General features: G+C 44.2%; 3 protein-coding genes across 4 annotated transcripts in view; 1 reads left to right on the top strand and 2 right to left on the bottom strand.

Annotated features, from left to right (window-relative positions):
* ctu2 (cytosolic thiouridylase subunit 2 homolog (S. pombe)) overlaps positions 1-22777 on the top strand; it is a 28960-nt gene extending 6183 nt beyond the window's left edge. The window contains exons 16-18 of one of the 2 annotated variants that reach the window (XM_058077102.1): positions 87-13709; positions 19022-19149; positions 20501-22777. In XM_058077102.1, the coding sequence (XP_057933085.1) occupies positions 87-132 (46 nt within the window). In that variant the 3' untranslated portion in view covers positions 133-13709; positions 19022-19149; positions 20501-22777. The remainder of the gene's footprint in view (positions 1-86; positions 13710-19021; positions 19150-20500) is intronic. The other variant, XM_058077103.1, reaches the window with a different exon arrangement.
* On the bottom strand, positions 953-7167 carry LOC131131994 (steroid 17-alpha-hydroxylase/17,20 lyase). The gene is made up of 8 exons (XM_058077101.1): positions 6845-7167; positions 6627-6765; positions 4706-4935; positions 3305-3391; positions 2994-3212; positions 2746-2912; positions 1475-1578; positions 953-1399 (listed from the first exon to the last, which is right to left on the bottom strand). Exons 1-8 carry the CDS (start codon positions 7157-7159, stop codon positions 1134-1136), a joined length of 1527 nt encoding a protein of 508 aa, XP_057933084.1. The 5' UTR covers positions 7160-7167; the 3' UTR covers positions 953-1133.
* Positions 9757-26658, bottom strand: LOC131131993 (disheveled-associated activator of morphogenesis 1-like). The gene is made up of 26 exons (XM_058077100.1): positions 26328-26658; positions 24705-24911; positions 24543-24632; positions 24366-24437; positions 23698-23792; positions 22377-22596; positions 22173-22286; positions 21760-21870; positions 21034-21137; positions 20889-20955; positions 20678-20795; positions 20427-20565; positions 19424-19482; positions 18845-19032; positions 17333-17575; positions 15135-15242; positions 14952-15049; positions 13748-13832; positions 13578-13684; positions 12889-12977; positions 12609-12777; positions 11258-11365; positions 10769-10829; positions 10547-10681; positions 10314-10484; positions 9757-10132 (listed from the first exon to the last, which is right to left on the bottom strand). Exons 2-26 carry the CDS (start codon positions 24885-24887, stop codon positions 9929-9931), a joined length of 3138 nt encoding a protein of 1045 aa, XP_057933083.1. The 5' UTR covers positions 24888-24911; positions 26328-26658; the 3' UTR covers positions 9757-9928.
* Positions 26659-27153: the final 495 nt, after the last annotated feature.

The raw sequence follows: 27153 nt of genomic DNA on the forward strand, positions 1-27153 counted from the left end.
TTGTTGTTATTGTTAGGTTTCTATCTTCCTCGGATTGTTTTCCTTTGAGGAGTCTTGTATGCCAAATGTTGTCTTTTGGTGTCCAGGTCTCGTATGAGAGAAGAGATCAGTGATTTCCTGCTGGATGATTAGAAAGGAAAAGGACAACTCAAAGGAAACCATTACATCCAACTAGAATATGCAGGAGCAGTATTCAGGTTAGTGTGAGTCACAGTACGTGTACCATCATGTACTGCGTCCATGTACTGTCCCCCTGTGCTGATCATGGAACCTTTATCAAATATTGTCATCTAAGCTTTTAGAATGATGCTAGCGTGCCATTTTTGTTTGCTTGTAATAAAGTGCAATCTTTGCACCTTTCATGCTGTATGTATTGGTACACACACATGTATACAGTACATAAACAGTACCAGTACCTGAGTGTGAGGTGTGTGACCCCCAGTGATGCAACCTGTGGTCCTGCCGTCAATGTAACACAATTGAAAACATTTGGCGTCCTTTGCTGTAAACCTCGCTGAACACCTCCGGTAGCGACACTAAGTCCTGGATTTGGACTGTGACAGGATCAGGGTCTTGCCTGTCTTTCTAGTGGACACCGCCACACTGGATTAGAACTCTATAGGAAGTATCCACCAAGAGCTTTGACACAAATATGGCATTTTTAGCATGTAGGAATAGAAGCTGCGGGTACATTGTGTACATCATCAGTGTAAATACTAATATAATACTAATTAGTACCAGACCCGACTAATTTTCCACAAAATAGGAGTCCTTCCTTTACCACAAAGAGATCCTGTTTACAACCTTCTAAATATGAATTGAACATGATTAGAGCCCTCTGGATGTGAGATAACACCCCTATAGTCACTTTCACTTTTTAGTCTGGTGCTTGTGTGTCCCACCGAACATTAACATCACTGACATCGAGTGTAGAATACCACATATTATGACAACATCTTTGGATTTTAATCCTTGTAACCATTCACATGCTCCAATATTTTGGTAATAAATGATGTAACATTCAGGTGACAACATTTGGACCGTTTACTTTTTACGATTGCTAGCATTTGGTTGTAGCCAACAACGTGCTCGGGGCTTTGGGGGCCTTTCGGGGGCTCCACTGTAACATAAAGTTAGCAAGCCTGGCACGTTTGTCTGGGCATGGCGGTCACCTTGTACTTGACGGGCTGAAGGACCACGCCGAACTTGCCCTCCAACAGGGGTAGGGGCTGACCGGGCGGGGTGGACAGCGTAAAGCGCTGCAGAATCCAAGCCAGGAATAGAAAGAGTTCCATCTTGGCTAAGGCCTCTCCTAGACACACCCTGACCCCGGCCCCGAATGGCAGGTAGCTGGACGTTGGGAGGATCAGACCCGTGCCGTCACTGTTCAAGAATCGAGCTGCAAAAAGATGGCGGATTTAGGATATCTCCACGGGAGAGATTTGTTGTGTGAATTTTGGAGGCGGGTACCCACTGGGATCAAAGCGCTCAGGGTGGTGCCATTCCTTCTGGTCGTGGTGCAAAGACCACAGGTTGATGATGACTCGGGTTCCTTTTTGCACCTTGAAATTCCCGAGGCTACAAAACAGCAAAAACATAAATGTATATAATAAACCATCCAACAGATTTTGACACCCCAAAATCACAGCGCTATTGGCTCCAAACTTAAAACAATTATTATATATTATTAAATCATACTGTTTAGTGGTTCAATATGACCTAAAATAAGCAATTCTTAATGCCTACATTAAGTATTTTCAAGCATAAAAAATTACTATAGGGGTGTTAGTTGATGACCAGAGGGCTCTAATACCATTAAACTGTATTTAGAAGTTCAGGAACACGGTGGCATAGCATGGATGTATAGCATGTGTTTAGGCAAGCTTCGGTTCCATGGATGTATAGCATGTGTTTAGGCTAGCTTCGGGTTCCATGGATGTAAAGCATGTGTTTAGGCTACCTTTGGTTCCATGGATGTATAGCATGTGTTTAGGCTAGCTACGGTTCCATGGATGTATAGCATGTGTTTAGGCTAGCTACGGTTCCGTGGATGTATAGTATCGCATGTGTTTAGGCTAGCTACGGTTCTGTGGATGTATAGCATGTGTTGACACTAGCTACGGTTCCGTGGATGTATAGTATAGCATGTGTTTATGCTAGCTTCGGTTCCATGGATGCATAGCATGTGTTTAGGCTAGCTACGGTTCCATGGATGTATAGCATGTGTTTAGGCTAGCTACGGTTCCGTGGATGTATAGTATCGCATGTGTTTAGGCTAGCTTCAGTTCCATGTATGTATAGCATGTGTTTAGGCTAGCTACGGTTCCGTGGATGTATAGCATGTGTTTAGGCTAGCTACGGTTGTGTGGGTGTATAGAATGTGTTTAGGTTAGCTACGGTTCCTTGGATGTATAGTATAGTATGTGTTTATGCTAGCTGAGGTTCCATGGATGTATAGTATAGCATGTGTTAAGGCTAGCTGAGGTTCCATGGATGTATAGCATGTGTTTAGGCTAGCTACGGTTCCATGGATGTATAGCATGTGTTTAGGCTAGCTACGGTCTAATAACATTAACCTGTATTTAGAAGTTCAGGAACAGGTTTTCTATGCTCTACAAATTACTCCAGAAGTATTCCATGTAGTAAGGACTCCTACTGTGCTAATCTGGGTCTGGTCCGGAGCCAATGATGTGGGCTAAACCAGGTCTTGCTGGCCATGATGGGTGTTCCAAACGGCCCCTGTACCTGGTGTCACAGAGCGCCACGTGGGGGATGAGCAGAGGCGCCACCGGACGGATCCGCAACACCTCCTTGATGGTGGCCTCCAGGTACGGCAGACTGCCTCTGTCACCGAGTTGGGGGCTCTGACCTCCTAACTTGCTGTCCAGCTCCCCCTGGATGCGTCTCTGCACCTGAACGCAACACGCAGACTTTGTTACCGTCACGTTGTCATGTCAAGGTAGCGTCTCGGTTTTTGTGGAGCTGCTGTTCACCTCGGGGTGATGGATGAGGTAGATGATGGCCCATCGGAGCACGGTGACGGTGGTTTCTACACCGGCTCCAAAGATGTCCCCCACGGTCATCAGGATGTGGTCATCGCTGAGGTCCACCGAACCCCCGCCGCTCACTTCCGTGTTGTTGTTCTCGGCGTTGCGTTTGGCTCTCAGCAGAGCGTCCATGAGGTCTCTCTGCAGATGATCGCTGTAGTTGGCCTGGGAGTTGCACACACGCCCCGTTCACGTCAGTACGCGTTTGTGGACCTTGCTGGACTTGGATGACTACGGTGTGGTACCGCCCACCTTACCTTGTGTTCTTCATATTTCTTACACAGAAGTTGGTCTCGGATTGAAACGCACTGTTTCAGCAGCCGCAGGTCAGAATTGGGAAAAATCTGCAAAATGGGATGAATGTTGAAAGTACGACATGTTATTTTACATCCGTCATTCCTATGCTTTGCATTCATGTCATCAAGTTTATGTCTTCAGTTACTCTTATTATGTCTACTATGTTGTGTCAGTGGGGTGTAAAGGGGATTTGGGGGTGCTATTTCATGTGTAGAGGGCTTTAATAATAATATTAAAATCCATATTTAGAAAGTGGTAAACAGGTTTTTTATTAACTGGAAAAATGTATTTTTATTTGATATATTCATTGAAAACAGGTCTAATATTTGATTTGAATTGTGTTAACTATTGTATAGTATAGCATGTGTTTATGCTAGCTACGGTTCCATGGATGTATAGCATGTGTTTATGCTAGCTACGGTTCCATGGATGTATAGCATGTGTTTAGGCTAGCTACGGTTCCATGGATGTATAGCATGTGTTTAGGCTAGCTACGGTTCCGTGGATGTATAGCATGTGTTTAGGCTAGCTGAGGTTCCATGAATGTATAGCATGTGTTTAGGCTAGCTACGGTTGTGTGGGTGTATAGAATGTGTTTAGGTTAGCTACGGTTCCTTGGATGTATAGTATAGTATGTGTTTATGCTAGCTGAGGTTCCATGGATGTATAGTATAGCATGTGTTAAGGCTAGCTGAGGTTCCATGGATGTATAGCATGTGTTGAGGCTAGCTACGGTTCCGTGGATGTATAGCATGTGTTTAGGCTAGCTACGGTTCCGTGGATGTATAGAATGTGTTTAGGCTAGCTGAGGTTCCGTGGATGTATAACATGTGTTTAGGCTAGCTACGGTTCCATGGATGTATAGCATGTGTTGAGGCTAGCTACGGTTCCGTGGATGTATAACATGTGTTTAGGCTAGCTACAGTTCCATGGATGTATAGCATGTGTTGAGGCTAGCTACGGTTGTGTGGATGTATATAGTATAGCATGTGTTTAGGCTAGCTACGGTTCCATGGATGTATAGCATGTGTTTAGGCTAGCTACGGTTCCGTGGATGTATAGTATAGCATGTGTTGAGGCTAGCTGAGGTTTCATGGATGTAGTATAGCATGTGTTTATGCTAGCTACGATTGTGTGGATGTATAGCATGTGTTGAGGCTAGCTGAGGTTCCATGGATGTATAGCATGTGTTTATGCTAGCTACGGTGTGTGGATGTATAGCATGGGTTTAGGCTAGCTACAGTTCCATGGATGTATAGTATAGCATTTGTTTAGGCTAGCTACGATTGGGTGGTGGTATAGCATGTGTTTTTAGTGTCTAGCACGGCCGTATAGATGGATGCATAGTCTTTGGTGTGTACCTGTAGCCAAGGGAAAATGTCCACCAGGCTGTCTTTGGCTACGGTGTCCACAATGCCCTGGCTGTAAAGAAGCATGGCCTCAAAGTCAGGATCTCCCCGGCAGTATGTGGCGTTGAAACATAAAGAACACACCACGTTGGTGACAGCACGCGTCAGCTCAGGAGAAAAGTCCAGAGATGCCTCAGCTTTGTCCACAAGGATGGAGCACAGAGACTGTGCCTGTGTGCAGACTGGAGGAGGACGCTCCATTATTACCACAGCATAAGAAAAGGCTGCTATAATATCAACGTTTTGTCGGTAAAGATGGCGACCAATTAAAGACCCTTATTTTGTTAGATGCTTCTCGAATAAGTTTGTTGAAAGGATGACTTATCGTTTCATTCTTATGCTAGTTCTTAATCCTCACTGTTTGAATGGTTTAGTTATATTTATTTTGGGTAATATCATTCATTCATAATATATATCATTTTCACTTACTATTTTTGTCTTCTGTTTTTGTCTTCTATTGTTGTATAAAATGACAAATCAATAACTTCATGTATTTTACATGCCGCTTAATCCTCATTAGAGTCACCGGGTATGCTGGAGCCTATCCCAGTACACCCTGCTACACTCTGGTAAAACCCTGGTACACCCTGCTATACCCTGGTACACTCTTGTACACCCTAGACTGGTCGCCAGCCAGTCTCAGGGAAGATTAAAAAATAAATAAATAAATAATTAAATACAATTAAATAAATTCAATTAAAAAAATACATAAAAAAATAATTGGAAAAAAACCCTGAATTTATGTAATTTAGTATTTTTTTTTGTTTATAAAAGGAAAAAAAATCAAAAATGCAAGTAATCACCCTGGTACACCCTGCTATACCTGCTATACTCTGGTACACTATGGTACACCCTAGACTGGTCGCCAGCCAGTCTCAGGGAAGATTAATAAATAAATAATTAAATAAATTAAATAAAAAATAATTAAAATAAAAAAATAACAGAATTTATGTAATTTAGTATTTTTTGTTTGTTTATAACAGGGGAAAAAAAATCAAAAATGTAAGTAATCACCCTGGTACACCCTGCTATACCTGCTATACCCTGGTACACTCTGGTACACCCTAGACTGGTCGCCAGCCAGTCTCAGGGAAGATTAAAAAATAAATAATTAAATACAATTAAATTAAATAAAAAAATAATTCAAAAATAATTAAAATAAAAAAACTGAATTATGTAATTTTGTATTTTTTGTTTGTTTATAAAAGGAAAAAAAATCTAAAATGTAAGTAATCACTGGTCACCAGCCAATCATATCACATTAAAATATAAATAATCTTAATAAAAATAATAATTGATGTCATTTGTAATATTTTACTTTTGAGCTACTTATTTTATTTTTACATGTAAAAAAAAAAGTCATGCCCAGTGATTGGCTGGCGACCAGTCCAGGGTGTACCCCGCCTCACGCCCAAAGACAGCTGGGATAGGCTCCAGCACCCCCTTGTGAGGAAAAGCGGTAGAAAATTAATGAATGAATTAAATAAAAAAATAATTAAAATTAAAGAAATAACTGAATTTATGCAATTTAGTATTTTTTGTTTTATAAAAGGAAAAAAAACTAAAATGTAAGTAATCACTGGTCACCAGCCAATCATAGCACATTAAAATATTAATATATTAATAAAAATAATAATTGATGTCATTTGTAATATTTTACTTTTGAGCTACTTATTTTATTTTTATATGTAAAAAAAAGTCATGCCCAGTGATTGGCTGGTGCCCAGTGATGAATTATGAACAGCATTAATTAAATGGTGTCTCATTAATAGTTGATTGATTCCCGATGCTCCGCTATGAAGCAGACGAATGTGGCGGCTATCACAACAAACCTGGATGGAGCTAGCGATGCGGGTCGCTGTGCGCTACTCACTGATCTTCTCAAGCGAAGCAGAACCTTCTCCAAACATGCCGAGAGCTCCATGGACCAGCTTCCTGTGGAACTTCCAGGTAGCGCTGTAGTCTCCAAAAGCAATATCTTTCCCGTCTCTGGTCAGAATATCCGTGGTCACCTTCATCACACAGAAGAAGAGAGCCAAGAATGAGGAGCTTTTTCAAGGGGGGGGTTGAGAATGGAACCGAAATACGCACTGTTCTCGCTCTTCCTGCAAAAAGTCGTCCCTTCTTGAGCAGGACCTCCTTGGCGTGGCGGTGCTGGTTGACGATGATGACTCTATGGGAGCCCATCATCAGCGAGTACGTCTGGCCGTATTTCTCCTGGAGCTTCTGGAAGAGCACATGAGGAGGATGTGCGCTTCTCAGACTCAGCAGGCTCCCGATGAAAGGCAGCGACGGGAGGCGTGGGGGGTCCCGGGGCCCCTGTGGGAAAGTCCTACGCCGCAGCTTGAATGCTAGGAAAGACAGAACCAAGGCCAAGCAGACGTACGCGCTCACAAGCCAATCCATGGTGGGTTGCCAGATTCTCCGCGAAGGAGCTGAAGCAGGCGGCTTTTTATTCCGCCGCTTCAATGTCGCGCCCTTGACCTTAAAGCACGCCAACGTAAACACCAGCACACACGCCGCACCGCCGTAGAAGACGCGCTGCACACCGCTGCTCATATTCTACTCACGTCAGCAGAACGTCATCGTTTTTATTGCAGTCATCTTTCAACATTTGACTTTTGCTGTACCATTAGCATGCTAGCCAGTGGGAAGTCCTTGAGGAAAACTGGAGGTTTAGTTTCTCGGCTACGGCGGAATAATCAATGATTTTGGGAATAAAGTCGTAAGTTGACGTGTCAGGGAAAGTAGACTAGATCTTCCCTCCTGCTTCAGGCCAGCTTTTATTTATGATGTGGCAGCAAAACAGCAGTAGACTGTTTACAACTTAGATTAGCATGGCTAGCCCTTCTCACCGCCACCTTGCTGACCCCGCCCCCTCCACGCGCCCAAGGCCAACACATCAGACCTGCACAAGACTGGAATGGAGCACAAAACCATCAAAATGGTTGTAGACCTGTTCAAGACTGGAATGGAGTACAAAACCATCAAAATGGTTGTAGACCTGCACAGGACTTGAAAAGCATCAACAAGACTGTAGACCTGCACAAGACTGGAATGGAGTATAAAACCATCAACAAGACTGGAGACCCGCACAGGACTGGAATGGACTACGAGAAGCATCAACAAGACTGTAGACCTGCACAAGACTGGAATGGAGTACAAAACCATCAACAAGACTGTAGACCTCCACAAGACTGGAATGGAGCACAAAACCATCAACAAGACTGTAGACCTGCACAAGACTGGAATGGAGTACAAAACCATCAACATGGTTGTAGACCTGCACAGGACTGGAATGGACTACAAGAAGCATCAACAAGACTGTAGACCTGCACAACACTGGAATGGACTACAAAACCATCAAAATGGTTGTAGACCTGCACAAGACTTGAGAAGCATCAACAAGACTGTAGACCTCCACAAGACTAGAATGGAGCACAAAACCATCAAAATGGTTGTAGACCTGCACAGGACTGGAATGGACTACGAGAAGCATCAAGAAGACTGTAGACCTGAACAAGACCGTAACGGCGTACTAAAACAGGAAGAAGACTGCAATATTCAGTGTGGCATTCATAGTGTTGTGGGCGTGTGAAGGTCGTGATTCGTGTTAATCATGGAATATTCTATTGATACCACAGCCCATGGCGGCCATGAAGTAGAACAATTAGTAGAACAATAAGTAGTACTTTTGAGGAGGAGAGCAGTGAAAGAGGACCAGAAGGTAAGAAAGGATGAAGAGATGCCTGGTTTCTTCCAAAGGACGTTTCTTCCTCCATGGCGTCCAAAGCTCTAATCAAACGACCTTCAGTGATTGCATCATCAGCAGACTCCTGATAAGAACCTTATCAGCTCAACAGCTGCTTGGCCTTCACGCCGTCCCTGAGACGTGAGGATGATGATGCTGTCTCACCAGTACTGATGTACAGGAATATGCAGTATTTGTCCACGTACATACAGTAAGTAGGACTTCCACTACTTTCTGTCAGCCATGTTGCTGACTTTTCACTTAAACCACGTCCTTCACACCATTACTGTCATCACTTTCATTTTCACTTTGATTCCACAAATACATGAATTCATAAATCAGGCTGGTTTGGGCTTGGATATGGCTTATCATTCATACCAAAAATATGCATATTTAAGTCAAACCAATGTATTTCTTTGCCCAAATGAGGCATTTCCTAGCATATCATATGTAGTATTCTACACTGTCCGCTAGGTGTCAGTAATGTTACTGTAATGTTAGGATGTAGTAGTCTACTCTCACCGCTAGGTGTCAGTAATATTAGGATGTAGTATTCTACACTGGTCACTAGGTGTCAGTAATGTTACTGTAATGTTAGGATGTAGTATTCGACACTGGCCGCTAGGTGTCAGTAATGTTACTGTAATGTTAGGATGTAGTATTCTACACTGGCCGCTAGATGTCAGTAATGTTACTGTAATGTTAGGATGTAGTATTCTACACTGGCCGCTAGGTGTCAGTAATCTTACTGTAATGTTAGGATGTAGTATTCTACTCCCACCGCTCCGTGTCAGTAATATTACTGTAATGTTAGGATGTAGTATTCTACTCTCACCGCTAGGTGTCAGTAATGTTACTGTAATGTTAGGATGTAGTATTCTACAGCGGTTACTAGGTGTCAGTAATGTTACTGTAATGTTAGGATGTAGTATTCTACAGCATCACTAGGTGTCAGTAATGTTACTGTAATGTTAGGATGTAGTATTCTATTCTCACTGCTAGGTGTCAGTAATATTGCTGTACTGTAATGTTAGGATGTAGTATTCTACTCTCTCCGCTAGGTGTCAGTAATATTACTGTAATGTTAGGGTGTAGTATTCTACTCTCTCCGCTAGGTGTCAGTAATGTTACTGTAATGTTAGGGTGTAGTATTCTACTCTCTCCGCTAGGTGTCAGTAATGTAGTTGTAGCATTCTTGTTCATAAAATCCAAAGTCTCCCTTTAAGATGATCCACTTTGTTTTCATTCACTGTGTGATTGAGTTCTTTATTCGATATCGTCCCAGGCACAGTACCAAAAAATTTTTTATTCCTGGAGGAGAAATTTTGATCAGAAATGAAATTTATGGTCCTGAAGGTTGTGGAAGAATGGCGGGGAAAGGTGGTGATGCGTTGCTGTGATTGCGGCGATGGAGTCCTCCGTGATCACTGATGTAGTTTTGCCGATGGTCTCTCACGGCTGTCAGAGGTTTCTGGCCGCCGATGTTTTTTGCGAATCATTTTGGAAAGGTCCTTATCGAATACCGCCCCGGAGCGAAGGGCGGACACCAAATCATCGAATTCACCGCCCTCCTCTGCGTCCACGTTAATTTGAGCTTTCTTAGCCTTCTGCTCCCGGTCCTTCTTCATCTGCAGGACAGAAACTTTGCAGTCATTTCTCCGGGATCAAGTTCCCTTCACGGGACATGAACTGTTCGGATCAATTACGCAATAACGTCATTAGCTAGAAAGAATACATTTGGCTTTTTCTCTTGGATTGAGTACGTTAGGAACATATTTAGATTCATATTTCATAAAAACACCATCTCACCTTTTCCTCCAGCAGTGCCCGTTTTTCCTCTTCCTCTTTTCGTCTGGCGATGTCTTCGTTGGCCTGCTTGGCCTCTGAAAACGCGGAGAGGAAAGCGTCGAAGATGCCAAAGAATTCCTCAGGCTGAAGCTTGGACACGTCTTCTCCAAAATGTCGGAATGCTTTGCCGAGCTGGAGCCAGGAGAGATGAGGAAATGTGAGGTGGCGGCCATGACATAAGAGTTTCAGCTCACCAGTTCCTTGGCTTCCCCAAACGACTCTTCAACATCGGAGAAGCTGAAGGACGCCACGGTGATGAACTGCCTGACCACGGGAACGAAGGTATCATCAGGACCCAAGGAGGGCTGAGCCTGCTGGTACTCCAGTTCCTGGACACGGGTGCACACAGACCCACATTTTAGGTGTTGTTGTATGTCGTATTACTCGGACAAAAAATGACAAGCGTGTTTTCTCACAGCTTCAACGCTTTTGATGCCAGATCTTAGATTGTTGACGTCTTTCTCCAACTCCGCCATACTGAAAAGATCATGAAGGAAAGTTTGTTTGCTACAGTCTGGATGATTTTGGCTACATCACCTTTTCATCGCTCCCACGCTATATTTAGTGTTTTGTGGTTGCTAGGCTACCTTAGCTTAGCACGCGGAGTCAGCCATGGAGGGTAAAAAAGAGTGTTAGTGTGTAAAAAAATTTAGTGTGGAAGTGGTACGTTTTTGGCTTCTTACTGTGTCCTTGCCCACTCCATTTGAAACCCTTTACAATAATAAGTTTACAATAAATAAACTGGAGGCTAACTAGTTAGCAATAGCATGCTTCAAGGCTTCAAATATCATTGAGAAACTACAATACATACTCTATAGATATGTATTGAAAAAAGTCGTCCTTTATCTCTGCATGGGTTGAATGTGTATATGTGTACTTGTGTAATCGTGTACATGTGTACTTACTTCACTTTAGCAGCCACCGGCACATTTTGCAAGTCTTGGCTGAGGGCCACCACCGTGGGAAACGTCTTTTCCAGGACAGTAACAATGTAGTTGAGCAGAGTGACGTTCCTACAAGACACGTTTACACGCATTCAGGCATTCATTGCATCTGTGTATGCTTTACTTGGTAAACGTGGTAATCTTGGTAAACGTGGTAAACTTGGTAAACGTGGTAATCTTGGTAAACGTGGTAATCTTGGTAAACGTGGTAAACTTGGTAAACGTGATAATCTTGGTAAACGCGATAATCTTGGTAAACGCAGTAATCTTGGTAAACATGGTAATCTTGGTAAATGTGGTAATCTTGGTAAACATGGTAATCTTGGCAAACTTGGACAACGTGGTAATCTTGGTAAACTTGGTAATCTTGGTAAACGTGGTAATCTTGGTAAACGTGGTAATCTTGGTAAACGTGGTTAACTTGGTGAAATTGGTAAACGTGGTAATCTTGGTAAACGTGGTAATCTTGGTAAGCGTGGTAATCTTGGTAAACTTGGTAAACATGGTAATCTTGGTAAACGTGGTAATCTTGGTAAATGTGGTAATCTTGGTAAACTTGGTAATCTTGGTAAACGTGGTAATCTTGGTAAACTTGGTAATCTTGGTAAACATGGTAATCTTGGTGAACATGGTTAACTTGGTAAACATGGTAATCTTGGTAAACGTGGTAATCTTGGTAAACTTGGTAATCTTGGTAAACGTGGTAATCTTGGTAAATTTGGTAAACGTGGTAATCTTGATAAACTTAGTAATCTTGGTAAACCTGGTAAACTTGGTAAACCTGGTAAACTTGGTAGTCTTGGTGAACTTGGTAAACTTGGTAAACGTGGTAATCTTGGTAATCTTGATAATCTTGGTAAACTTGGTAGTTAGATCAACAAATAACGTCAGCACATCCAATGGCAGGTCAAACATCTGGAAAGGCGTTTCTTCCTGGTTCTTTGGGCCGTGTGTATATCGGAGAAGGACTCAAAGATCATACGATCATCAAAGTTGCCAAATGTTATGAAAACTCCAGTAGAGCGTATATTTGGTTCCATCACTAACTCCATCATCCAGAGGCGGATGGAGGAAAGAACCAAGAATGAACGTCCACAGCAGCTGCTGGACTCATCAGGAAGTCAACCTGGAGCTTTTGTGCCTGGAAAGACTTAAGCCGCTACCAACGAGATGACAATATCGATGCTGCGCGGGTCGTATCTAAGTGTTGTGCAACTGGCATTGTGTGGGTAAAGCTTTCTATGAGAAGCAATTAGCGTGGAGTAGCACGTCTAAATGACCAGTTAGTCGATTATCAACGCGTCAGCCATACTTGTCGATACTTGACTTGGTGTCAGCGATCTTGTTCAGACTAGAGACTTTAAATCCGTAAGCATTTCCTCGCTGCCCTTTGTTCATGTAGTTCCCAAAGGCTAGAACCACCTCCAACAGTTGACGGAGACGTCCGCTCCTCGTGACCTCCCTGGATGCAAGACATAGAGCTGAAAAGGCAAACATGGGGGGGGGGGCGTCATAGACCATCAACAAACATCTCTGAGTTGTGATTCCAAGAACAAACGATTTTCCAATCGATTCATTTCGTTTTGCGATACCTTGGATTTTGGGTTTGATGTCGGCGACTCTTTCAGCAAACTTCTTCTTAAAGTCAAGAGACAAAAGTCTTTGTTGGTAGTGGTTGATTCTAGAGGGGACCAATCAGACAAGAGTATTAGCGGACTCAAATAGCAATGACAGTACTGGATGGACGCCATCAACTCCTTCAACGCCGAACGCCCCGACCCCTTCGGTATTTTCCCATTTAGACCATTTTTTAAGGGACACACGGTATTTTATTCCATGGCTAGTAAACATCAAACTCCGTCTTTCTACCCTTTACTGTTCTTTATCAATCAGTAATAGAACATAGTTTCAGGGAAATATCAGTTCCCAACAAAAAAGGAAAGCAGACGGCTTTTTGTGGTGTTTTTCCTTCCACATTTGGAAGGTAACTTGGGCACGCTACGCTCCTCCACGCTTTTCCACTTCATGGAGAACATCATGCCGTGCTCCGTTAAAAGTCGCTTCTTAAGTCATGAGGACTTCAAGGTCATCTAACAGCGACCTTGAACGTCCTACACGGGTGTTCCATACTCCAACTACAAACATTTAGAAATAAGGAATGGTAATCATTTGGAAGGTCATAGATCATCTATTTGGAAAGATGATCACGTGTGATATTGAAGCAGGATGGGGGGGGGGGGGGGTGCCGGTCAAAGGTCAAATACTTCTAAAATGTTGTCACCTGCTCATGTCATACAGGAAGCGGTCCGGTTTGGCCATACGCTCCAGTTCATGCTTGTGGTCCTCCAACAGCTCGATGTCGCTCTTCTCCGGAACAAACTTCAGGAGCTTCACGACACAAAGCAGATGTTTGGTGAGAAAGATCTTAGGACCATCACGGAGCTACGTTACCTGCTCCAGCATGTCCTTCGGCAGATCTTCCTGTGCATCCATGGACAGGACCGCGGAGCGAATTTCCTCGTTGGTCAGTTTAAGTCTGGAACGACAACATCGAGTTCCAGGATCGGCCTCACAGAAGATTCATCCACAGAAAATACAGTCCTGACTGAGGAAGACATGAAGAACTAACGAGGAACCGAGGCACATGCATTTAGAGTAGTTACTGGAGAACTAATGAGTAGTTACTGAGGAACCCACCAAGAACTAAGGAGGAAGTGATGGCCAAGGCTCATGCATTTAGAGTAGTTACTGAGGAACAAATGAAGAACTATTGAGGAACTAATGAGGAACTATTGAGGAACTATTGAGGAACTATTGAGGAACTAATGAAGAACTAATGAAGAACTATTGAGGAACTAATGAAGAACTAATGAAGAACTATCGAGGAACTAATGATGAACTAATGAGGAACTATTGAGGAACTATTGAGGAACTATTGAGGAACTAATGAGGAACTATTGAGGAACTAATGGGGAACTAATGAAATACGATTGAGGAGCTAATGAAATACTATTGAGGAACTAATGAAGAACTATTGAGGAACTATTGAGGAACTACTGAGGAACTATTGAGGAACTAATGGGGAACTAATGAAATACTATTGAGGAGCTAATGAAATACTATTGAGGAACTAATGAAGAACTATTGAGGAACTATTGAGGAACTATTGAGGAACTAATGAGGAACTATTGAGGAACTATTGAGGAACTATTGAGGAACTAATGAGGAACTATTGAAGAACTATTGAGGAACCAATGAAGAACTATTGAGGAACTAATGAGGAACTATTGAGGAACCAATGAGGAACTAATGAGGAACTAATGAAGAACTATTGAGGAGCTATTGAGGAACTAATGAGGAACCAATGAGGAACTAATGAGGTACCAATGAAGAACTATTGAGGAACTAATGAGGAACCAATGAAGAGCTAATGAAGAACTATTGAGGAGCTATTGAGGAACTAATGAGGAACAAATGAGGAACTAATGAGGAACCAATGAAGAACTATTGAGGAACTAATGAGGAACCAATGAAGAACTAATGAGGAACTAACGAGGAACTACTGAGGAACTAATGAGTAGTTACTGAGGAACCCACCAAGAACTTAGGAGCAAGCGATGGCCAAGGCTCTTTAACCTTGATATCCCCCACTGACCTTGACAGTAGAATGTTGCAGTTCTGTGCTCTACGACCATCGATGACGGAAAGCTCCTTCACTCTCCTGGCGGCGGCAGCATCATCTACGCTTTCTTTCTGTGAGCAAGTAGAAGTCAATGCACACGTAGATGTAGAAAAGCACCAGAAGATGCCAAGATGTTCCATAACGGTGTCAAGCCACCTGTGGCCTCTGGTAGGCTGAGAAGGTCCGCTGAAATTCATCCAGATCAACAACTTGGAAGACCTTCAGATCGTCAATTTCCGTCCAAATGGTGCCTTCAATTTTGCTCTGAGAAGAAGATTCCATACAGAAAAAAATGGTTTTGTCATCCACTCGTACTCATAACGAATAAAATACACCAAACACAAGACGAGTTCCCCTATTTGGGTTTTGAAAGATTTGGACTTTTTAAAATTCAGTTCTTCATGATGCTGCCCCCCCCCCCCCTCGGGAAAATTCCCTACTTGGGTGCCCCCCTGTGGTACCCCTTCTCCACTGCAGCTAACTACTGAGCCCATTCACTGGTGACTCTGGGCGAGAACCGACCGTACCAGAGCTTCTAAACACCAGGACCTGACCAGGACCTGACCTGACCTGACCTGACCTGACCTGACCTGACCTGACCAGGACCTGACCTGACCTGACCTGACCTGACCAGGACCTGACCCGACCAGGACCCGACCAGGACCCGACCAGGACCCGACCAGGACCCGACCAGGACCTGACCAGGACCTGACTTGACCAGGACCTGACCAGGACCTGACCAGGACCTGACCAGGACCTGACCAGGACCTGACCAGGACTTGACCAGTAACTGACCAGGACCTGACCTGGCCTGACCTGACCTGACCAGGACCTGACCAGGACCTGACCAGGACCTGACCAGGACCTGACCAGGACCTGACCAGGACCTGACCAGGACCTGACCTGACCAGTAACTGACCAGGACCTGACCAGTAACTGACCAGGACCTGACCTGACCTGACCTGACCAGGACCTGACCTGACCAGGACCTGACCAGGTCCTGACCAGGACCTGACCAGGACCTGACCAGGACCTGACCAGGACCTGACCAGGACCTGACCTGACCAGGACCTGACCAGGACCTGACCAGGACCTGACCAGTAACTGACCAGGACCTGACCAGTAACTGACCAGGACCTGACCAATAACTGACCAGGACATGACCTGACCTGACCTGACCTGACCAGGACATGACCTGACCTGACCTGACCTGACCTGACCAGGACCTGACTTGACCAGGACCTGACCAGGACCTGACCAGGACCTGACCAGGACCTGACCAGGACTTGACCAGTAACTGACCAGGACCTGACCTGGCCTGACCAGGACCTGACCAGGACCTGACCAGGACCTGACCAGGACCTGACCTGACCAGTAACTGACCAGGACCTGACCTGACCAGTAACTGACCAGGACCTGACCAGGACCTGACCAGTAACTGACCAGGACCTGACCAGTAACTGACCAGGACCTGACCAATAACTGACCAGGACATGACCTGACCTGACCTGACCAGGACATGACATGACCTGACCTGACCTGACCAGGACCTGACTTGACCAGGACCTGACCAGGACCTGACCAGGACCTGACCAGGACCTGACCAGGACCTGACCAGTAACTGACCAGGACCTGACCTGGCCTGACCTGACCTGACCAGGACCTGACCAGGACCTGACCAATACCTGACCTGACCTGACCTGACCAGGACATGACCTGACCTGACCTGACCAGGACCTGACCAGGACCTGACCAGGACCTGACCAGGACCTGACCAGGACCTGACCAGGACCTGACCAGGACTTGACCAGTAACTGACCAGGACCTGACCTGACCTGGCCTGACCTGACCTGACCTGACCAGGACCTGACCAGGACCTGACCAGGACCTGACCTGACCAGTAACTGACCAGGACCTGACCTGACCTGACCTGACCTGACCTGACCTGACCTGACCTGACCAGGACCTGACCTGACCAGGACCTGACCAGGACCTGACCAGGACCTGACCTGACCAGGACCTGACCAGGACCTGACCAGGACCTGACCAGGACCTGACCAGTAACTGACCAGGACCTGACCAATAACTGACCAGGACATGACCTGACCTGACCTGACCTGACCTGACCAGGACATGACCTGACCAGGACCTGACCAGGACCTGACCAGGACCTGGCCTTCTACATCAGCAGGAGGTCATGGACCTTCATGTTTCAAAGGTAACATAAGAAACATAACCACATGACCGACTCAACATGGACCTTTTGACAGGATTTGGTGCTATGATACAGTATCTAGTACTGTATATGTCAAATATGTACTAGTACTAGTACTAGCAAGTGTAGTAGCACGTACCTCGGGTATTTTGCTCCAGTTAAATGACTTGAGTGGATTTGACGACCGGGGAATATTCTTCTGCTTGGTACTTCCTAGAGGAGCCCCCGGTGGAGGAGGAGGAGGAGGAGGTGGTGCAAATGGGGCCATGCCAAAAGCTGGAGGGGCCCCCGGTGGAGGGGGAGGCGGGGGCAGCACTGACGGAGGAACAGGAGGAACCACACTTCCAGGAGTCACGGGAGGGCCTCCAGGAACTTGGACTGTCTGATGAGTACAATGAAATATGTACAGCGTGTTTAAAGTACTCAATAGAGTACACGCATCCATCTTTTCAAATACTCATGTACACGCCCCCAAAATGCCGACATTTTGGGATGCGAAACGCCACATGCTGAGCTCCAAAGATTGTTGCTGCGTGGAAGTCATCACTTTTTTTTTTTTTTATCACGTGGCGATATCGATATCGGAGGGAAAACGGACAGCTTTAGCTGAGCGACCTCTCAGTCTAATGACCTCTCCTTCGGGATGCACTCACGTAGCACAACTAGAACGGCACAACACTGGCAGACAACGCATGGAAAACTGTTCTCTGTCTCTCCGGCACACTAACGTAACTTTCACACAACGGGAACTCGTGCTTAGGTTTCACTGTCCACACCAACTGTTCTTCCATCCTGGGATCTTTTATCAAGATCCTCATTGGTGATCGAGCCCAGCGCTCCAACACATTTGGGAATAAACGTCTCCTAAGAATCGGGAAGAAAAGCTGAAGAAAAGAAATAGCCTGATATAAAACGATATCTCATATCGGTGGGCCAATTGCTATTATTCCAAATGATGATTCCCAACGAACGCATTCCCAATGAATGTATTCCCAACGAACGCATTCCCAACGAACGGATTCCCAATGAACGGATTGCCAACCAATGCATTCCCAATGAACAGATTCCCAACAAACGCATTCCCAATGAACACATTCCCAACAAACGGATTCCCAACAAACGGTTTCCCAACGAACGGTTTCCCAACAAACGGTTTCCCAACGAACGCATTCCCAACGGACGCATTCCCAAAAGACGCATTCCCAATGAATGCATTCTCAACAAACGCATCCCAACGAACGCATTCCCAACAAACAGATTCCCAACGAACAGATTCCCAACGAACAGATTCCCAACGAACAGATTCCCAACGAACGCATTCCCAACGAACGCACTCCCAACGGATGCATTCCCAACGAATGCATTCCCAACGAACGCATTCCCAATGAACGGATACCCAACAAACACATTCCCAACGAACAGATTCCCAATGAACACATTCCCAATGAACGCATTCCCAACGAACGCATTCCCGACGGATATGGCCAACTTTCGTCCATGCAAGCCGATCTTTACGTGACAAAATGAAGGCATGGTTTTGCCAATGAGTCAGCTCCACAGCAATGATAGCATTTCATATTTCCATGGAATATCAAAGACACATTGGCTTCATCTCCGGGATGGAAGTTAGACATCGGTGTTGGGAACATACGGAGCTGATGTGCTGCAGCCGAGCGGACATTTCCGCCAGTTGTTGTTTGGCTTGTTTGTGGTCGTTGCTCTCTCGCTCCAGTTTGTCCTTCAGCTTGTTGAGCATGGCCAGCATGTCTTCTTTCTCCTTATTCCTGGTCTCACATTCCCTTTCTTTCTTTTCAAAACGCTGCTTCAGCTCCTGGTGATCTGGAGACAAGAGGAGATCATGAATGTCCGTGGGCTGGAGGTTGCTGAGAACAACAAGAAGAAGGTTCTAATGCTGAAGATGGACATCTGACCAAACCCAGTTTCATAAACGTTATTGTAAGAAACAAGGAGGGGCTACTCTTGCCATGCCCACTATTTACATTTTGGTCAGGTGACCTCGTGTTCATGATTCCAAGATGTCCAGTTGGGCCCTGAAGATGATCCCAACTGGACTGGATCCTATGTGGACCTCATCAGGCCATGATCTTTGGTGTTTAGTGGGGCGGTACTAGAGGTGTAACGGTACTCCATACTGGGAGATAACATCTCATAGGGGCATTCAGGACAACACTCACGTAGCACAATTAGAGTTGCGCAACACTTGTCTTACCTTTCCTCATGGAATCTGCTTGGTCTTTCCATTGCTTGACTTCATTTTCCTTGACCAGCCTACGGATCCAAACAAAAGGAGACGGGCTAAGACATGGAAATTGGCTTGTTTTTTTTATAGCATATTTTTATCATGTAATTCTCATTTTTTTATTATCACGTCAAATACTGCATACTGGTGTCATCATGCTGCGGCTAATTTAGGACCGTGTTCAAATCCGGGGACATCTCCTTTACTGCAGAAGTACTACCGATTGTATAAATACTGTGCCGCTGGCGAGTCAGTGAGCCAATCACAAGCTGAGGTCATTACTCAACATATCAGTCTGACTCACTGTGTCATCGCAAATCAAAGGCTAAACATCATCACACAGCAACTTAACACTCGCAATGTAAGAAATAAGAAATACAAGATACATACAATACAGATACAGTAGCAGTACAAATTCGATATAAAAACACCACTATTGTAACTTTCTCCCATCATGCATTTCATTGGTTCAATCGTCTTATATAACTGATTTTTATTTTTTTTTAAATTGGCTTGTTTTTTTTATAGCATATTTTTATCATGTAATTGTCATTTTTTTTATTATCACATCAAATACTGCATTGACTTTTTGTAGTCCGCTCATGTCCGCTGAGGTCATTACTCAACATAACAGTCTGACTCACGGTGTCATCTCAAATCGAAGGCTAAACATCATCACACAGCAACTTAACACTCGCAATGTAAGAAATAAGAAATACAAGAAATACAATACCGATACAGTAGCAGTAACTTTTCCCCATCATGCATTTCTTCCCAGGAGAACATTTTATTTATATTTAATTTAAAACTTTTTATTTTAAAAAAGCATTTTCAAGTATCCGTGTTATCTGGACTCCAACCTTCAATCATGATCAAATTTAATCCGCCTTAACATTTCATTTTCCATCAAAATAAGAGTGGCGGGTGTCGTTTTGTGAAGAAATGTACAATAGAACATACTGATGCTACTTACATGCTAACAATGTTTTTAACGTTGAAGTTTTCCAGGGGAGCAACATCTGGATTTTCTCCTTTGTCCGTCTGTAGAACCATCTGCTGAACGATCCGGTCCAACAGCACCCAGTACTGAACGGTGGTCCTGTTTTGTTTAACTGGAACAGAGCACAACGGGGAAGACTTACGATATGCACGCCATCGACGTTCCAGCCGATCGGTACTAGCATGGAATTCCTGAACTGGCATCAAACGTTGCGTCAGCCTTACACGGCATCATGAGGCAATGCTGCAGAGCGGAGAGCAGGTGAGGATACGCTTCTGTGTGGTTTAGTCGTTTCCTGATGAGCTCAAACATCTGGCTGGCGCTTTTGGTTTCGACGTGAACCTGGAACATGACCACAGACGATGGTCGACTCCGTAACAAACCCATCGCTTCAATGTCGCAAACGTTGACGCAATGTTGGTCGGAACGACTTACAAGATCGAAGCGCTTGGACAGAAGAAGCTCGTCCTCGTTCCTCAACATTTCAAAGAAGTCCAGATGTCTGAGCGAAAAAACCACCACGGAATGTGAGAAGCTCGTGCACACCTACCTTCACGAGATCTTTCAGCGCTTACGTTACCTGTCCAAGGTAGCGTTATCATGGCGGCGAAGTTTATCAATAACCGGCTGAATGCCCAACATCAGGAACTCGTACCGCAAGTGCGTACGGAACTCCATACTGGCCTGCACACACACACACAGGATATCCAGTAGTACCTTGGTTAAGGTCCGCCCCGGATAGCATCTTTTTTGGTTAAAGAACACATTTTTGTGTGGGCTGTACAGCGGTTCGAGTGGTTAGCACACAGACCTCACAGCTAGGAGACCAGGGTTCAATTCCACCCTCTGTGTGAAGTTTGCATGTTCTCCCCGTGCATGCGTGGGTTTTCTCCGGGTACTCCGGTTTCCTCCCACATTCCAAAAACATGCTAGGTTAATTAGCCACTCCAAATTGTCCATAGGTATGAATGTGAGTGTGAATGGTTGTTTGTCTATATGTGCCCTGTGATTGGCTGGCCACCAGTCCAGGGTGTACCCCGCAACTGGGATAGGCTCCAGCACCCCCGCGACCCTCGTGAGGAAAATGAATGTTTGCCTTGTTTAGCATCCGAAATACCGTCCGGTTTGTTTATGCCCCCAATCTCGGGTCACGCACACAAGATGGAATCTTGCATGTGCTAGCATTTTTAGGACAACACGAACAGATTCATGATGTTAATGAAGGCGTCGCAGTACATACAGTATACTGTACCATATTTACAGTACAAGATGTAATATCATGTTGCCAAATCCAATGCATCCTCACCTCGCCTGGTCCTTGGCTGAGCAGCGCATTGATTAAGGACATGATGGCCGTCTTCAGACTGACTTCATCCCTGTAGCGGCCTGTGGATCTGTCCAAGTCTGTCACGAGGGTCTGCAAACAAAACGAAAAAGTCCCCCTAATAAGTGATGGAGCAGTAGTCTCCAAGTTTCTACCAAAACAAGCTGCAGTATTTGTATTTCATCCATATGTCTGGTTTTACATATTACACACACTCACGTAGCACAACCAGAGTTGTGCAACACTCACTCACACCACATGAAAACAAAGCTGTTTTCTGAAAATGATGTCAAAGTTTGAACTATGAACTTTCCCAACAATATTTCTGAGGGTTCCTCAACAAACCGTAGACCCTTATCCGGAGACCCCCATATCAAAAGAGGAAGGACTCGGACCTGAAAGCGTGTTCTCTCTGAGGCAAAGGTCTGGTAGTGCAGCATGGCCTCGAGGACTTTCTTATGGCCCCCAGGCACCAGGCACACCGCCCCCAGGATCTCTAAGACAGCAACCTGGAGAAGAAGACGGCAGATTGTAGTATTGTAGTATTATAATTGTAGTATTATTTCATCATAGCTAGTAGTAGCATGATGCTACGTTACCTTGGTCTTCATGTTTTCAGTGCTGAGACTTTGTGCAATGATGTTGATGCTCTCGCTGTGCTCCAAGACGTGAGCTCTGCCCTGGGAATTGTTCATCAGAGCCTTCATGCATCCGATCAGCGACGTGTGGATCTGGGACTCAGCCGTCTCGTAGTCCATGGACTTGAGAAAGTCCAGGATACAGGATAAGCCATCTAAGTCCATGAACCTTGTTACGAATCTGGTGGAGATCAAGCAGAGGGCGGAATTCAGAATCACTCGCAGACTGCATCAGGTCACCGACGTATGTAGCTGACGTATGTAGCCTACATATGTAGTGTACGTGTGTAGCGTACGTATGAAGCTTACGTATGTAGCCTATGTATGTAGCCTATGTATGGAGCCTACATATGTAACGTACGTATGTAGCGTATGTATGTAGCCTACGAATGTAGCGTACATATGTAGCCTACGTATGTTGCGTACATATGTAGCCTATGTATGTAGCCTACATACTACATATGTAGCGTACGTATGTAGTCTACGTATGTATGTAGTCTATGTATGGAGCCTACATATGTAGTGTACATATGTAGTGTACGTATGTAGCGCACGTATGTAGCATATGTATGTAGCGTACGTACATACATAGCGTACATATGCAGACGTATGTAGCCTACATATGTAGCAGACGTATGTAGCGTACGTATGTAGCGTACGTATGTAGCCTACATATGTAGCCTACATATGTAGCCTACATATGTAGCGTATGTATGTAGCCTATGTATGTAGCCTACATACTACATATGCAGCATACGTATGCAGCGTACGTATGTAGCATATCTGCGTAGATATGTAGCATACGTATGTAGCTTACATATGTATCTTACGTATGTAGCCAACGTATGTAGCCTACGTATGTTGTGTACGTATGTAGTCTATGTATGTAACCTATGTATGTAGCCTACATACTATGTATGTAGCGTACGTATGTAGCGTACGTATGTAGCGTACGTATGTAGCGTACGTATGTAGCGTACGTATGTTGCGTACGTATGTAGTCTATGTATGGAGCCTACATTTGTAGCGTACGTATGTAGCCTACGTATGTAGTGTACGTACGTAGCGTACATATGTAGCTGTTGTATGTACGCTACATACGTACGTGTGCATGTAGCGTACGTACGTATGTAGCCTACAAATGTAGCGTACGTATGTAGCCTACGTATGTAGCCCATGTATGTAGCCTAGGTATGTAGCCTAGGTATGTAGCCTTGTTATGTAGCCTAGGTATGTAGCCTAAGTAAGTAGCCTACGTACGTCACACATACACTGGACCGACCTCATAGGCTGAGTCCTCAGAGCTGTCTTCAGACCTTCTACCACCTTTTGTCTTCCCAGATCTTCCTCATCCTCCAAAACCAAGAGGGTCTTTCTCTGAGAACAGATCATCGGGCAAGAAGCGTGTTTTGGATCCTGTCATGCTAACAGCTAAACGATCAACATGTCAACATTTCATCATATGGACCTGATTAGCCATTAAAACCTTAAACAGACTATTTCAGCTTGTCGATCATTAGTACAGAGAAAACGTGCAGATTACAGCAGACCTCTGATAAGGTGGCCACAACAAAAGGCCACTCGTGTGTGTGTGCAGTTTTATCACACATGGCAATACCCCAGATGTTGCAACCTCAAACACACACACACACAGTGGAGCTGCATATTTTGGAGTGGCCTTTTATTGTTGCCAGCCTTAAGCAAGCCTGTGCGATAATGTGTCCAGTCAGCATGCCACATCTATTAGATGATGGATTAAGTCCAAGTGCTGCCCACCTGAGATTAAGACAGATTAGTCAACACTATTTGTGAACCTTTTTTGAGTCTGAGTTAAAAACAATGAATATTTCATTAATATTGCATTAATATTTCTATATCCGCGTGTGATTATAGTCCCAAACAACGCATCTACACAAAGAGGTTGACAGGAAACATCTGATTAGTACTCACAGCAGCCATGGAATGAAGCTGGTCAATATAATATTCTGGCCAGCTGGTGGCATTCCGGTTCTCTTCTGCTTCCTGAAACACATTTTGGATATTTTGTGAGGTCATACGATCTTTCCCGGACCTGCTTTGTGAATTAAAAATACCAAGTACTGCAATTTCCACCAAGCGTCATATTACCATCTTCTTACTCCAGTACAGCTTCCATTTTTTCTCTGCTGGCAAAGCAAACATGGCAGCTCTGTGCTCCTCCGTGAGGTCCAGTTCATCCTGGTAGACGGGTGAAGGTACCGAGTTCAGGTGAAACTGGGACTAATTCCGGACGTCACGAACGTCACTCACCACCAGCTCAGTGAACATGGCGTCCAATTCTTCAGACGGCGGCATTGGCAAGGTGGGTTCCAGAGCTGCGGTGCTGGCGGCATCGTGGTAGTACGTGATTTCCGGTTGCTCGTCGCTCTTGAAGCAGCAGGGGAACAAGCTAGCAAGGAGATGCCCCCGTTGCTGTGGACCCTGGGATGTCATGGCCGATCCGATGGCAGTTATTGTCTGAAAGTAAAAGGCTGGATCCTTATTTCTGGGTCACATGACAACAAAGGAACATTTGCATTGGCTGCTTTTTACCAGGTACACCACCTGAAGTCAGCTGGGATAGGCTCCAGCATAACCCCGAGTCTCAGGAATACAAGCAGTAAAGAAAATGGCTGCATACTTTTTAATGTGACTTTTCATGTCAGTAGTATTACTGTAATTCTTGGTGAGACACACAAGCACCAGACTTGATAGCAGAAACAACAGGTCTTTATTGTAGGTCTGAATGTTCTCACAACAATCCTAATAATGTATTGCTATAACGTATGCCAACCTGAAACTCGACTCTGAACCCCCCAATGTCACTTCCTGTCTGCCCCCACTCAGCTCTCGTAACATTTACAGCAACACACGAGTCTTACTTATGTCTTTTATGGTTTGTTGGCTTTTATTATGTCTACTGTATTGGCTAATATAAGCGTAAAGGTGACTATAGGGGTGTTATTTCATGCTTAGAGGACTCTAATAATGTTAAAAAGCGTATGGTTTTCTATGCTCTAAATCAGGGGTCTCAAACACGCGGCACTAGTTTGAGGCCCCTGCCTTGATATGACAGTTTAATGTTAGTGCGGCCCGTGCAAGTTTGATATGGATGCTGTATGGTATCATGTACCCAGAAAAAATTATTACGTTTGATTCATGTTCATGTTAAAGGTTAAATAACTGTTAATAGTTATTTTCCCTATCCGTGTGGAAGTGGTAAGTTTTTGGCAATTTAAGTTTAAAGGAAATAACTTGAAGGCTACCGTTTAGGTCGCTAGCTCTCTAGTTTGCGAGTTAGCATGTGTCTCAAGACCCTGCAGTTGCGCAATATGTTGTAAATAAAAAGTATAAATGTGACTATAGTCGTGTTTTGTCATGTCTACAAGGCTCTAATAATGCTTTGTTCATTTTAATCTGAAAAAATCATTTGTCTACCCACCAACTATATGTGCTTTCTTAACTTTTTATTATTTGCCCTTTTATTGTTATTATTATATTTATTTATTACTGATTGATTGATTTTCTTTATTCTTGATTTGTTTATTTATTTTTCATTTTATTTTGTGTAGAAAAATAAAAAGTAAGATATTTGAGAACAGTGGAATGTTTTATCAGAGCTTTTATTGTAGAAAATCGGAACCAAAGCAAAGTTTATTAATTTTTCTGTTTTTAATAAATGCGTTTTTTTTTTTTTTTTGAAAACCTGATGCGGCCCAGTCTCACCCAGACCCAAGCTCCAGTGGCCCCCAAGTGAATTGAGTTTGAGACCCCTGCTCTAAATTTAAACTATTCCCTCACTTATCAAGGTCAGGTTTGGAACCAGTGAACTGTGATAAAGGAGGGATTGTTGTTTAGTACGACAGGATGCGTGGTTGGACCCTGACTCCTTACCTTTGTAGAATCAAACCTGTTCCCATGTAATGTAGTCGGGAGCCATGGTGGTTCAGCCAGATGATGGTTGCTTGTATTCCAATTCAAATGTCATTCAAACATTTCGACACACGGACGTCACTGCTGACTCGCCAACAGCAATGAAGATGAGGTTGCTGTCTTTAAATGTGATGTTTAATCCCAAGTCGGGCCAAGAGAAAATAGTCGAATAAGGACAACACCAGTCATCTTCCTTGATCGGTCCTTGATCAGTCCTTGATCGGTCCTTGGTGACGACCGTCAGCTTTTCAAATGTAACGTTGCCGTGGGTGAAACCAGCAGCATGGTTTCTGTGTCGTATCATGATCAGAGGAGCTACACACGCAAAACACACACGACCGCATTCCTGGTGGAGGCAGTCACACCCCGACCTCACCCACAGCATTTTATACGTGCATGTGTGACGCCGTCCACATTCATGGCCTTTGGGTGCTAGCATCGCAGCACACCAGCGTTAATAGCACTCATTGCTTTGTTTGCTTGATGCTAAAATGATCAAATAATCAATAATTTTGTCATGAAATCCACTTTGCTCATGTGCTCGGTAACATGCAATATGTTGTCATCTTTCACTGTGTGGTATCGAAAGGCAAACTTGTGATAAAGATAAAATTTGGCTGCAAAATATCGATTAATGTTGCTTTTGTAAGGTACATAAAAGATAAGGTAACATGGTTTAAAAAAAACTGTTTAAAATGCATAAATTTGGTTAGAGCATTTAAGAGTAGTAATAGTTCATGTCATACATATAAAATTCAATTGTAAAAGAAAAAAAGACACCCTGCTA

This window comes from Doryrhamphus excisus, chromosome 7 (assembly GCF_030265055.1).
Source record: "Doryrhamphus excisus isolate RoL2022-K1 chromosome 7, RoL_Dexc_1.0, whole genome shotgun sequence".
NCBI classification, from domain to species: domain Eukaryota; kingdom Metazoa; phylum Chordata; class Actinopteri; order Syngnathiformes; family Syngnathidae; genus Doryrhamphus; species Doryrhamphus excisus.

Bases quoted from the DNA above. Each gene is read 5' to 3' on its own strand.
- LOC131131994 (XM_058077101.1), bottom strand. From the start codon at position 7,159: ATGGATTGGCTTGTGAGCGCGTACGTCTGCTTGGCCTTGGTTCTGTCT. The intron at 6,766-6,844 runs GTGCGTATTTCG...TGTGTGATGAAG, and splicing joins TTGCAGGAAGAGCGAGAACA to GTGACCACGGATATTCTGAC. The intron at 3,392-4,705 runs GTACACACCAAA...CCCATTTTGCAG, and splicing joins ACATTTTCCCTTGGCTACAG to ATTTTTCCCAATTCTGACCT.
- LOC131131993 (XM_058077100.1), bottom strand. From the start codon at position 24,887: ATGACATCCCAGGGTCCACAGCAACGGGGGCATCTCCTTGCTAGCTTG. The intron at 21,871-22,172 runs GTCCGAGTCCTT...TTTTGTTTGCAG, and splicing joins CAGAGAGAACACGCTTTCAG to ACCCTCGTGACAGACTTGGA. The intron at 19,033-19,423 runs GTAAGACAAGTG...TCTTGTCTCCAG, and splicing joins AGCAGATTCCATGAGGAAAG to ATCACCAGGAGCTGAAGCAG.